This window comes from Taeniopygia guttata, chromosome 1 (genome assembly GCF_048771995.1).
Source record: "Taeniopygia guttata chromosome 1, bTaeGut7.mat, whole genome shotgun sequence".
In the NCBI taxonomy this organism is placed as follows: domain Eukaryota; kingdom Metazoa; phylum Chordata; class Aves; order Passeriformes; family Estrildidae; genus Taeniopygia; species Taeniopygia guttata.
In genome coordinates this window covers 76596809-76610771 of record NC_133024.1, presented here as the reverse complement: position 1 = coordinate 76610771, position 13963 = coordinate 76596809, and the positions used below count along the sequence as shown (strand labels likewise).

Below are 13963 nucleotides of genomic sequence, written 5' to 3'. Positions count from 1 at the left end.
AATTTTTCTTTCCTCTGCAGTATTCATGGTTTTTCTTTGAAGTTCTGATAAAGTCAATGGCTCAACATTTGATAGAAAACTCTAAAGTGAAGGTATGTAAACTTTTGCAAAAAAATATTCTAAGGAAGATCTATATGGTCTCTTCTTTCTCCAATCACATGTTTCTTCTTCCATATTAGAAAGAAAGGGAGAGAAAGAGGCAGCAGGAGAAATTAGTTGAAATGCTAGATGGAAGAAACTATGAGGCTGGATTCACCATTAATATAAAAGAATAGAAATGCTTAAAATCCATGTAGTAGAGCAGTCTATGTAAGGAATCAGACTCTATTAGGAATTTGTAATTTTTGTGGTACAAAGAAGCTGGGAGCAGTAGATAACACTGTAGACTTTGATGTAAGCACTATCAAAGCAAAAAAAAAAAAAGTGGGCTTTTTCCTGAGCAGTACTGTAGCTGTGATATTAAATGGCCCTGAGAACAGTGAGTCATGAAATTTACAGCATTCTGTATCTAGTAAGAAGTGTCAATATTTAATTTTGTGTTATTTCCTACACTGGAAGGAGAATGCTAAAACTTCAGAAATGCAATTTTACAAGCTTAGCCTGCAATCAGTATTTTTTGCATTGGTGACAGCTTTTTAGTTTATTTACTTCTGGACTGAAACAAGTCTTGCAAATTTCAAGTATACAACATAGTCTCATCTGTGTAACATTAACAGATTGTTGTGATATTGTTATCACTATTTTCACTGTGTATTTAGAATATAACTGGAAGTCTGAAGTACATGGGGGGAAAAAATAATTGTACAATGATCAGGGAAAAAGCTCTATAGTTCTACACTTAATACTCTGTGGCACCATCAGTAGAGTTTGAGTCCCAGTTCAACGAACCTCATTGTCACCTTCTCTGTAATGTGAAAGACAGAGAAGCACTTCCTGCAGTTTGCAAGTATTCTCACCCCTGAACATTGCTTCTGGATTTACAAGCCCCTTAAATATAAATTATTTAGCTAGATTTTTTTCTGCCTCGCTAGATAATGTAGCAAATTCAACATACACTCAGATGTTTCCTGCTTATGATATCTGATAAAAAGATGCATTTCTATGTGCAGCAAAATGATTTCTATAGCCAGGATAACAAAGACTGAGCTACAAGGGCGTTATGGGATGCTGGCATACTCACCAACACAGTCTTTAGTTCTTATTTGTTACTTCTTGCATGAGTACTGTTTATAAAGAGATCTTTTTCAGCCTTAATGTCTAGTTTAATTTTTTTTTTTTAACTAAGGAAGCAAATTATGTAATCATTGATTTATGCAGAGCCTTGACAATGACTTGTTCTGTTTAGGAATATTGCATTTAATGTAGATCAAAAAACTATTTGAATAAAAGTACTTGGATGTTTTGATTCCACATGGATGTTTTGATTTCAGTTTTCAAAAAGAAAAGAGATAATTATTTACCCTAAAAATGAAACAATTTTTGTCAATGCCATCAGCCTCACACCACAAGCCATTTAGTCTCTTCACATAAAGGACAGAATCTTTAGTGAAGTTAGTAAGATGTCGAGAAATAAAAGAGACTCTGCAATGCCAAAAAGCTGGAGAGCACTTACTGAGCAATATTTGTGAGTGTACAAATTCATTGATGAAGATAATATAGGTGATGAGTGGAAAGTAAGAAATTATGAATGAAGAGGAAATCTTTTAAGCTACTTGGCAAACTACCAAAAAGTAAAAGAGTTCTGATTGTGGAAATGTAAAAACACACAGAGTAAGGTTCTGATGCCTGAAGAGCTGAGATCTTGAAGATGCTGAGGAGTAAGAGAAAGAAGCATGGATGACAATTTCCTCAGTGGTGAAAGCAGTTATTACCAAGATAATTGCAGAACAGCAAAAAATGGGGTTTTTTTTCAAGACTGTCTGACAATGTAGTTAGTATATGTGAACCAGCTGGTGTCTGCTTCGGAAAGGAAGATGGGTAAAATGAAAAGATTCCCTCTTATTCTTAAGCTTGTGTTGTTTATTGCAGTATATGAAAATATTAATGCATTATACTTAGAAGCTTTTATACATGTGGTTTATGTCATCAAAGACAGCCTTGCTGGAATTTCAGTAATAGATGCTAGTGCATGTTATAATAATTTCTTTTTAACAAATGATCCTTCAGTCTAGAAAATAAAAAAGTTCAAAAACTGTTTTCTCTTTCCCTGTCAGGTTATATATATGTTATCTAAAGTAAATTTTCTGATGTATTCTAGTGTTACAAACAATATTTAATATTGTATCTGAATTAATTTCTAGCTGTTGAGAAACCAGAGATTCTCTGCCTCCTTTCATCATGCAGTGGAGACAGTTGTTAATATGCTAATGCCACACATCACTCAGAAATACAGAGACAATCCAGAGGCCTCAAAAAATGCAAACCATAGTCTGGCTGCCTTTATAAAAGTAGGTACACAAGGAGATTTCGACTCTATGGTTATTCTTTCAATATTATTGCTTCTGTATGGATGTTATGGAATCTGAAAGCCAACTCATATAAAGCTGAACATGCATAAAGCCTTTTAAATATAATATTATTCCATGTTAAAATGCTTTGAAGTATGATTTTCATCTTCTGTAAATGGAATTTCATCCATTCATAAATTTGGTAATTTAAGAAACGAATTTGTATTTTATTCAAAATGTATTTTGATTTTTCTTTCTTTTCCCTTTAAAAATATCATCTGGGTTGCCTTAAAATCCTGCAATAGTTTTCAGCAGTGCTTTGTTTGAATGCATTTTATTTCACTGTCTTTCATTTTTCAGCCAATAGTATCTACAAGGGATAAAAAAGGATAGGAACTGAAATGGTGGATAAAACTTCTAGTGGCATGACATTTTCATTTCTGGCAAGACACAGTTCTTTTCAACTGCTTTTTATTTGTGATTTATGATCAGCACTCTTAAGGGACGCTTTGGTATTAATATATCTACACATATATTTAGTTTGCTTGTTTATTGTTTTTATATTGAAACTGAAAGGTCAATAATGTGTTTGGAAAATAAACTTATTAAATACAGAAATATAATTGCTGAATGCAGAGACAGCAGTAAATCAATTCTATTTTGGTTTTACTTGTTCTCCCCAGAGGTGTTTCACTTTTATGGACAGAGGCTTTGTTTTCAAGCAGATCAATAACTACATCAGCTGCTTTGCCCCAGGAGATCCCAAGGTATTCAGTGTTTTTAAACAAGCTATTTTTAAGTGTTGTCTCTTCTTGATGCATGGAGATAAAGTCCTGCATTAAGTTTTTTCCCAGTTACATTAGAAGTCATGTGCCTAGAGCATTTTTTTTTCCATCAAACCACCATTTCCTATTTTGATTCCCATCTTCAGGTGCAGTTTTGCCACACTAGAGTGTGTGAATCACAGAAGTAGTGGGGTGTGGGGGTGCAAGACCAAGCAGAAATTTAAAGCATGAGTGCAAGAAGTCTGAAGTTGGAAGATTTGATATTGAGTATCTTAAGCTACACTTACTGGAGTGGGGAGAGCATGTATCAGATGCCCAAAGAATTTCTGCTGGGTGTCCAGACTTTTCTTACATCGATGCACTTTTGTATTGTATTTGTATTTTAAACTTTGGACAATGGGAATAGTAAATAGGACCAGTTGTTAAGTATGAGTTATTCTGGATTTATTTTGTGCTGGCATGTGGAACTTTGACAGGTCTATATAGTGCAAGACTGAAATGAATCACCCTTTTATGTTAAAAATTGGTTTTTAATATGCTATTCAAATCACTGCATCAATTGTTTAATTTATGCTTTCTTTTTGAAGGCTCTTTTTGAATTCAAATTCGAATTTCTTCGTGTAGTCTGTAATCATGAGCACTATATACCACTGAATCTACCAATGCCATTTGGAAAAGGCAGAGTTCAGCGATACCAAGGTAAATTCTTCCAAAGTAGTGTATGGCATATTTCTTGTGGCATATAATCAGCTTTTTATTGTTAGATGTTACACTGTGTAACTTCAGGTTTGTGAGATGATGGAAAGCTTGAAACTGTTAAATACTAGTCTAAAGTTTTAATCCTTTCATTGAAAGTTAAAGGAAATGCTTAGGTGGCAGAGTAATCTTTCCAAAGAAAGACATGGTAAACTTATTTTCATATATTTATTCAGGTTTAAAGGGACTTGAGTAGGTCTGTAGCTCAGCTTTCTGCTTTGATCATGTCAGGCCTTCCTTTCTCTAGAAGTGCTGGTACCTTCCACAGCTGGTACCACTGCAGGAAGTTTGTCCAGCCCAGGTACAGAATTTTGCATTATTCCTTATGGAATTTGATTGCCATTTGAATCTAGATTCTTCTGAAATGCAGCTCTGCCCTTTGAGCAAATGGACTGTACCTATCCACAAGCTTCCTGAAGGTGTATTCCATCTCCCCTTTCAGGTTATTGACAAAGTAGTAGTAAGTAGAATAGTCACTAGGAAACTCCTCTTGCAGCTGTCTCCAAGTAGGGTACAAACCATTAACCTCCAACTTTTGAGTGATCCACATAGTTATTTTTCACATTAGGTGTCTCTTCACTTAGACTGAAATGTCCCAGCTTGGATACAATGACCATGTGGACATCTGCTTCTCCCCTTAAAACAGACCATCTTAAAACATGATTTACCCTGGGTAAATTTATTTTGGTCGTTTCCAGTCACACTCTTCTCCTTCACTTGCTGAAAAATTACTTCACCACAGTTTAACAAAGGTGATAATGAGTAGTCTTCCAATGGTATCAGTTAACTCTCTCAGAGTCTCATCTGGTGGTGTGGATTTGCATGGCTGGAGGTCTCTCGGGAGATTCCTGACCTGATCCTTATCCACTGGCACTAATTATCTTTCTTGAAGGTAGTGTCTGGACTGTTAAGGCCTGGGAGTCAGGTCAGAGAAAGATAAAGTAACAAAGCTATGGAGTACTTCAGCCCTACCCAAGCCCACTAAATCACAATCCCCATTTGTGTCTCTAAATCACAATCCCCATTTAGCAAATATCCCATGGTTTCCTTATTCAGGGGTTTAAGGCTAATGTAGTGGTAAAAGCTCTTCTTGTTTTTATCGATGTCCATTAACAGTTTCAGCTGTAGTTGAGCTTTGGCTTTCCTGGCACTCTCTCTGAATACTTCTGTATTCCTCTTTTGTCACTTTGTCTCTCGTTCTCGCTTCCACTTCGTGGGTTTTTTTTTGTGGGGTTTTTTTTTGTGGGTTGGTTTTTTTTGGTTTTTTTTTTTTGGTTTTTTTTGTGGGTTTTTTTTGGTTTTTTTTTTTTTTTTTTTTTGGTGTGTGTAGGAGCTCAGTCATGAAAGTCCTGTGTAGCCCAGCTGGGTTCCTGGTACATCCCGTCTTGTGCCAAAACAAGTCATATGTTAGCTATTGCTTCTGTGGCTGAAGACACATTAATTTCTTCCAGGCACTGAGCTACAGCAGAAATCACTAAACAGAGGCAAGGAAGGTGCATTTACAAGGAATGAGTAAACCTTTCTAACATATTTTTGTAGAATAGACATTTTTTTTGTCTGAAATATTTATTCAATAGACTCTGCTAGTTAGTAAAATTGAATATCTCTAATTAACACTTTCATCAAGTTTGAGCAAGATAAACCAAGATTTGAGATCACAAGCTGAACAGCTGCTTAGAACTTCTTTCTGTCTTTGGCTTTTTCAGCCTTTGGGAGTGTCTTTGATAATAACACTGCATAAATATTTTCATAGAAAAGAGACTATGAGCTGCTGGCTTAGAGAACCTTATAAAATAGCAAAACCAGAGAAGACAATGTTTCTGATTGCACAATAAAGAAGAGTATAAAATGCTTCTGGGGAGCTAGGAGTTCAGCCAGGAAAGAAGACCTTTATAAAAAGTGTTTCTGGCTCTGTTTTGCTGTGTTGAGCAAAAGATATCTCAGGTGATGTGGCTGGCTCTTAAGTATGTTACAAGAATGCCTGTAGAATGTCTGTATAATGGCTGTGCTGTCTCAGATGTGCTTCTTTCTGACTTAAGGGATTGCCTTACTGAGAAAGTTCTTTGGAAGATCAAAGTACTGTATTGAGCAATGACAGTGAACATGAGAAATTCTTGGACACCTCCTCAGCTGACATTGTAAACATATATATGTTCTAATAAATGAGTCCTTCAAGCTGAAGTTTCCCTAAAGATATATACTCAGTACATAAATAAACTGGATTCTTTTATTACACAGAAAGTACTTTGAAGAGGGAGGAGTGTGACTGCTGTGTCTGATGTGCTGGGTTTTAGTTCAGCCTTATGTTGATTGATAAATTGAGTTAAATGAAACTATTCCTTATGTGAAATTCGTATTTTACTTCCAGACCTTCAGCTGGACTATTCATTAACTGATGAATTCTGTAAAAATCACTTCTTGGTTGGGCTGCTCCTAAGGGAGGTGGGCAATGCCTTACAAGAGTTCAGAGATGTGCGGCAGATTGCCATCAGTGTGCTCAAGAATTTGATGATAAAGCATTCTTTTGATGATAGATATGCTACCAGGGTAAGTCTATTGCTATGCCAGTAGTACAAAATAATAAAGATTAGGTGTGCACACATACAGAAAGTTTCTTCTTTCGTAGAGTAAACCCTTGTTAAATTTTAGCAAAATCATTTCTGCCCAGACTGTGATGAAAACTGTATCAAGACCAATCTGCAAATTCCATCTTTTTAGCAAATAAAATGACAAAGCACCTCTTAATATAATTATACGAGGGTTTGTATTTTAGCACAGTGTACTACAACTGCTGTGCTTATAGTAATCAGATTTTTACAAGTATGTTTTAAGCTCTTCATTTCATTAAATATTAGCTCTTAAAATTTTGTAGCTGTCCTTCCATCATCTATTATTTATGAAATGGGTTTAAGAAAACTTCAAGTCATGGTGGTAGATTTTGAGTGATTTTTAATTTTTTGACTCTTTTTAACGTCAGCAGTGCTGTGGAGAAGCCAAAAAATTGTAATGGAAGATCTCATTAATTCATCAAGCTAACATAATATTAATTTACTTGATTAGTCTTGGCTGAAATGACATTCATTTTGGAGTTTTCCTCTATTATATTCAGACAGTAAATAACATTTGCTGATCTTCTGTAAATTAAAATGAAATACAGTGATGATCACTGCTTTTGCCATTTATGAATTTATGAATGTGATCTCTGGCTTGGCAAATATTTATTAAGTGCTTTTTTTTTTTTTTTTTTTGCAATTTAGAGGTGAATAGATTAAAACTAGTCGGTGATAAAAAATTAAAACTGTAGTTTTTTAATGAACTGTTGAACTCTATTTAGGGCCATCAAGCAAGAATAGCTACTATGTATTTGCCACTCTTTGGTCTGCTCATAGAAAATGTTCAGCGGATCAATGTGAAGGATGTGTCTCCATTTCCTGTTAACCCTTCCAGCAATGTGAGTGACAATTTCTGTTTGGTATTCTGAATTGTTTTTATCGTAATTTATTTGTAACCTCTATATGAAACACTGCATACTCCTGGCAAAAAGTGAGCTTCATAAGCTTCAGAATTCTGCAATTTTTCAATGCAGTCCAACACTGAAACCACAATGGACCACAAAAAGATTGTTAATTTTCTAGAAATTAGAGAAGAACTTAACCCTAAAGGAGTGTGATTTTGAAAGAGCTATAGTGCAAGAGGGCTGCAGGAGAATTAATTAGAATGTAATTTGTGAAGGGTATATATTGATATGGTTGCACAGTTATTGAATCTAAGATTTAATTATTCATTTATTTTACTCCTGTCCTTATCTTATTGTGTTCCATTTAGTATTAAGAAAAAAAATCTCCTAAACTCTTCCAACACGATAAATATTTGGGTGTTTGAAATAATTGTAATGTGTTACATTAAACAAGAATGTAACACTCAAATTACTTTTATTTCAAACAAATGTTAAGGAAGAAATACTTAACAAATATTTCTCTAGAAGATGTGTCATATTCACTAAGTCCTTAATATAGGAAAATAATCACATTTTCCTCTCTTTTCCAAACAGAGCACAAAGGATGATGTGCAGATTTTGCCGACTGCAAGTCAGTTAGTAACACCACAGAAGTCAGGAAACACATTGGATAACAACCTTCCTAAAGATCTGTTTGGTGTTATCTCTGGCATTGGTAAGCACTTAAAAAAAAGTAAAATGAAATAACTGAAGAGGAACTGTTTTATTTTTTCACTCTGTACATGAAATCTGTCTTTTGGGATCTTTTGGGGTTTGCTCTTCTATATGAAACTAAAACTTTTCTGGAGCAGGGCTGCTTTTTTTTCTCTGTAAAAGGTGACAGTTAAGATATGAAAAATGGGAAAGTTTTTTTTTTTTATGTTTCTTCATGGAAGTGTATATGTATTGCTACATATGTTTTTTATGCATGCATCTACATAGTTGTACATAAGTTTGTGTGTATGTGCTTAGTCACCCTAAGACGCATATATACTTTGCTGAAATTCTAGAATAAGTTTGTCCTCATTAAAAATAACTAAGTGGAATTAATTATTTGCCTTCTTAAAAAATATACAGTGATTTTAAATGTCTGATTGAACTATGGATTGGCTTGTTGTATGTGTTTGAGATTTTTATGTTGTTTGAGGTTGTGGTTTGTTTTTTTTTAGCTTCCCCATACACCACATCAACTCCAAATATTAATAGTGTGAGGAATGCTGACTCAAGAGGCTCTCTTATAAGCACAGACTCAGGAAACAGTCTCCCAGAAAGACACAGTGACAAGAGCAATTCTCTTGACAAGGTAACCAAAAACAAACCAAGATAAATCCTAAAAGTGTATTTCTAAGATTTCATCCTAAGTCTCATAGAAGTTAGCTTCTCTGATATCCAGTGTTGAATGGGCTTTCTAGAATAACTTCAAAGCAGTATTTTATATAAATCTTTGGCAAAATAATTATCTTGTGAACTCCTTTTGCATTGCATTTACCGAGCTATTTCACAAAAAAAAATGCAAACAGATTTTCAATATAGAGACAAAAGCAAGCAGTTGTTATTTCCTTTGCTAAAGAAAGGCATTAGATGAAGTGTATTGAATTTTGCTTGAGAGGATTGAACTCCAGTTAGAGCAACTTCTTCGATTTTGTGGAGACTGTCACTCCATCCCTTTCTATGCTCAATACACTTGGCATTTTAAAATGTTGAAAAAACAGTTTTTGTGCTTCCTCTGGGTGATTTCTTTTATCTTAGTTTGACTTTTCTAAACCATTTCACTTGAAAGCTGTTACAAATTAGGAGCTCTGGCTGCAGTAGCTATGAGGTATTCAGTCCTGTTTTTCTAGAGTTTGTGTCAATATTGACCACGTTTCATTTTCTTAGCTCTCGTTGTGCAAGTCACAACATGTTGACTTTTTCCCCTTGACTCTGACATGCCTTCGTGGGGCAGAGGGAGAAGCTTCTCAGAAGGCACTCTGCTCATGCTTTGCGCCCAAATGGAGAAGAAGAAGAAAATTCTCACCCTCCAAAGAAAAACCGTGTTACTATGGATTTTTCACTTCTGACAATCCCAGCTTTGCCAGAGAAAATTTTGCATACTACTTTCTCTCTTCAGTTACAAGAAGTATCTGGTTTTTGTGCTTGGTATAGTTAAGCTTCTGAGTGAAGTGTGTGGTCAGTAGTTTTGCTGCTTCTTTGCAACAGTTGAATCTCAAACCCAATATATGCAATTTGACTATGTAAAATATGTTATATTCAAATGTCAGACCTGGAGTACATGCACATGATCTAGTTCAAGTATAAAAAATCCAATCAGTTTCAATAACTGCAGAATGTGAGTCTTGGGGTCTTTGATAGAACTGAAAGTTCTTCTTTGGTATTGACCAAGGTAATAAAGAAATATCTTGGTATACACTGTTGCTAAATGGCAATGCTGTCATCTATTACTTAGTTGTCATGTTGTTAATTACTAATCTGTAGTGTTTTCACCAAGTAAAAGGGTTTTCAAAGGAGTCAACATCCTTTGAAAATTCTACTCTGGTCTGCCAACTTAGGTAACAGAGGATTTATGTTTTGCATGCTGATATGTTCCCCAAATAATACTTAATCCTGGCTTCTTATTTGTTGCTTTTTGAATTTTATTTCTAGTAGATCAGTTGTTCAGTGCATGTTATCTCCAAGTTTTTGCTCATTGCTTGATATCGTTATAGTGAAAAGCCATGTTTTTGTTCTAATTTTCTTTCAGAATAATCTGTAGCATTATGCTTGTGGAATCAGAATAGACTGGAAATATATCAGTTTCTATTTCAATATGTGTATACTTTATAGGTTATTGACATGATTCTAAACGAAGCTTCTGAGTAGCTATAGTCCTGTTTTATCTGTGTGCATCTTCAACAGTCTTAGTGGCAATATTATCTAGTGCTCTGGGCAGTTTCTTAAAGTGTAGGAAACAATTCTGTTTCTGTCACCCATTGATTGCCTGCTCTGTTAAGGCATCCAAAAAGCTGTAGAGTAGCACCTCCTTGTTCACCAGAGATATTTCAAAAATAAACAGTTTTTGACGGCTTTAGAATCTGCAATAGTCAGGCTTATAGAGGCATCCACCTCCTCCTAAATTGCAGTAACTTTTGGCTAGTATTTATCGTAGTTTCACATTCAGTTTTACTGTGCATCCATTCAATGGCTAGTGTGTGATTCACACATTTACTGGTACCAGATTTACACAGATTGGTTTAGGACAGGAATTCTTTAATACAACAGACTGCATAAAAAGGGCTCAGCAGTCAATGATTGCTGTGAAATGTTCATTCATGGTTGTCTTCTGCTTTCAGCTGGGAGTATTCCAGGAAAGGTTTGCTCTAATGTCACTTCTTGCTTCGTTTGTGAAACCAAGTGTTTTTCTACCTTGAATCTACCTTTGTATTTGTAAATTTTTTATAGTAAGAATTGTACAGATCAATTTTACCAGACTGTTGACTTTTCAGAAAACTTACTAAATGTCTGGTTCATTTTCCATTTGCAAAAGTGTCATAGTGGATGTGAGAATTAGGCACTATAAAGGGCATAATTTGTACTTTAAACAAAAGTTTATACAGTATATCTATAAAAGCTTCAGACTGAGGATTTTTTAACACTTGACTGTGCAAATTATTCTTTTACTAGTCTTCGCTCAAACTTCAATTTATATATTTTTAAATTTTTATTTTTCAATTTTGTTCAGTGGTGTACATTTTGAAAGACCAATTATAGAGCTTTTTTCTTTTTGCATAGATGATGGTAATGTGGGTTGCTGATAAGCTTCCCACAAGTGTAGGAATTACATCAAAAACTGAAACAGGGAGAGGGTTGGTTTGTTTGTTTATATGTTGAGGGAGGAGGGGAGAGCAAGAGAAAGTTATTTACTAGTAGTTAATCTTCCAGAATGCATAATATTAATGCATATACATGCCCTTCATGTATATTTTTCTTTAGGGTCTTTGAATTTTGTTTGAGATCTTTAAATGGAATGAATTTTGTAGAGGCAGTCCTGTATACAGTTTAGCAGAAAGTCTCTAGAAAAGCAAAGGAGCATATATGTCCCACCTAACAATAGCATTTGGTTTTCAAGTATTCAATCTAAATAGAAGGGGGGGCTTGATTTCTGCAATGTGAGTACCTAGGTATAATTAGCTTGTTTAATAATCACTCTTAGGTGACTTTTCCTTTTGTTCCTAGGGGAAAAAAAAATTATACCTAGACGGAAGTAAAAACAAGCAAAGCAAAGAGGCTTAATTTGGTATACTTGGTGTGTGTGATGTGTATTTTAGTGACCTGTCTCTACATGAAACACCTTTGTCTCCATTCTGGGATCCTTTTTCTGCTGCAGGAATTATTAAGGCAATTGAAAACAAATTTGTTTGTTATCAGTTTAAGAACTCTTCAGCCAAAATACATCTGTTTGCTTTTCAGAACCAACAGAGCAGCACTTTAGGAAGTTCTGTTGTTCGATATGACAAACTTGACCAAGCAGAGATCAAAAGTCTACTCATGTGTTTCCTTCATATTTTAAGAAGCATGTCAGACGGTAGGTAGTTCCTCATTCCTGCTTTTTATAAATTCTTGCTTATAAATTTATAAGTTCCTGCTTTTCATAAATTCAAAGACATTAGCTGGATTTATGCCTGTTATTTCAATAACTTTTCAAAATCAGCAGAGCATTTTAGATGTAGGTACCATGATGTGCTGCATTTTACAAATATGTGTGATCACTCAAACTAAACTCTGATTGAAACCTTGTAAACTTTAAGTACTCGTTATTTATTAAAAGTGTGAAGTCAGCTAAAAGACTTTTTAAGAAATTGAATATTTGTGTGCGATTGTACAGTTTGATTTGGAAAACAGAGGTGAAGAATAATTCTTTGTTCTGTAAAAGTGCCTTGGGCTAGTTCATTCCTCTGTTCTGCAGAACTTGCTGTATTACAAGGAACCAAATTATTTGGTTGTTGTGTATATTTCCACTTCTGGAATATGTGGATGTTAGTACTTCTTCATTCTCCTGGGATGTTTGTGAGATGATCCATTGAATTTTTGAAAGAGTCGTGTTATCCTGCAGAAGGTTGCAGAGGTATAGAAATAGGGATGAATGGCACATCTTACTTGTTTGTTAGGATCATACATCTTGGAACCATCCCTGTCTGTGATCAAAAAAAAAATTAATTTTAATTAAAAAAAAATGCTGAGACCCATCTGTAAAGAAGCAAGTTATTGGACTAACAGTCTGAAATACACTGAAGTCTTACATTGTTATAGAGCTGTAGGCACCACAGGCTACACAACTATTACTATGTAAAATATGAAATTGGATGTGAATATTATGGGTTAATTAAGTAACATCATATTGCAGAAGCTCATTTGGAGAATTGATATGAGCATTTGTATAATCAGGTTTAAGGAATACTTCAAATAGCAATTGTTATATTTTAAATTGTTATTCATTTTCCTAGATGCTTTGTTTACATATTGGAACAAGGCTACAAAATCTGAACTCATGGACTTTTTCACCATTACTGAGTAAGTTTTTGTTGTGCTTGTCATGCAGCTGTATGTTTTACTGTTCTGTGAACAACATGAGTGTAGATATAAGCATGTGTAAATGCTTTTTTGGCTGTTTGTTTTTTGGGTTTTTTTTTAATAATATTGTCCTGATCTATTTAGAAGTCCTTAACTTGATGTCCACAATTGTATGTCTGTCCAAGTCCATGATAGTCTTTGGAATCAGGCTATGCAGAAGGGATCTCAGGAGGTTGTTGAACAACAAGTAGTGCTCAGAGTTTTGCCGTGCTCATGGAGGAGGAGCCAACTGTCTTGATACCCTTCTGCATTAAACTGTGTCTTGTAACATCACCTGTTAAATAGCAAATACATGTTTGCATAGCAAAATGGAATTGCATAACTTCAGAACCATGCTCTAACGTTCCTCATGTGTCCTCTGCTATTCCCTAAGGGAATAGGTACAGGATGAATCCACTATTCCGCTATGAGTCCACTCGTCTAAAAGACAAGAAGACCTCAGAAGGGCGACTTGAGGTTATTTTGTGCTCACAATGACAAGTTTGGGGAAGGCAAACCTTCCCCCAGACTATTCTGTCTTGGCAGGTTGGAGACAGCTAAGCTGCTCAAGGTCTCAGTGAAAAATGAAGCTGAGTTGAAGAGGCAATGAGTCAGTCTTTTCTCTCATTCTCAGCTGGCATATGGAAGACAGAGCCTGAAAACTGGCTTTCATTTTGGCTTTACACTTTAAAGAACTTTTAGAACATCTTACTGGAGGAACAAGGGATGTTGTGGTGTTTTCTGTATTATTGGAATAAATGTTTACCTTGTGAAAAGAGTAAAATAAAATCAGTATTACAGCTGATTTTAACCGCTTCTCACACAGCTTCTCTTGATTTTAAAATGACTTCTAGTTAATTAGTCATTAGTGTTGTGCACTTACCAGTAATAGA

At 35.0% G+C, this 13963-nt stretch overlaps 1 protein-coding gene across 13 annotated transcripts in view; it reads left to right on the top strand.

Annotated features, from left to right (window-relative positions):
- DOCK9 (dedicator of cytokinesis 9) overlaps nt 1–13963 on the top strand; it is a 113184-nt gene that overhangs the window by 74884 nt on the left and 24337 nt on the right. For 12 of the 13 annotated variants that reach the window (XM_072931442.1, XM_030276440.4, XM_030276497.4 and 9 more), the window contains 10 exons: nt 21–92; nt 2301–2447; nt 3131–3214; nt 3820–3931; nt 6357–6535; nt 7323–7439; nt 8040–8160; nt 8654–8787; nt 11931–12045; nt 12965–13031. In XM_072931442.1, coding sequence (XP_072787543.1) covers nt 21–92; nt 2301–2447; nt 3131–3214; nt 3820–3931; nt 6357–6535; nt 7323–7439; nt 8040–8160; nt 8654–8787; nt 11931–12045; nt 12965–13031 — 1148 coding nt within the window. Of the gene's footprint in view, nt 1–20; nt 93–2300; nt 2448–3130; nt 3215–3819; nt 3932–6356; nt 6536–7322; nt 7440–8039; nt 8161–8653; nt 8788–9429; nt 9604–11930; nt 12046–12964; nt 13032–13963 lie in introns of all 13 variants that reach the window. The other variant, XM_030276355.4, reaches the window with a different exon arrangement.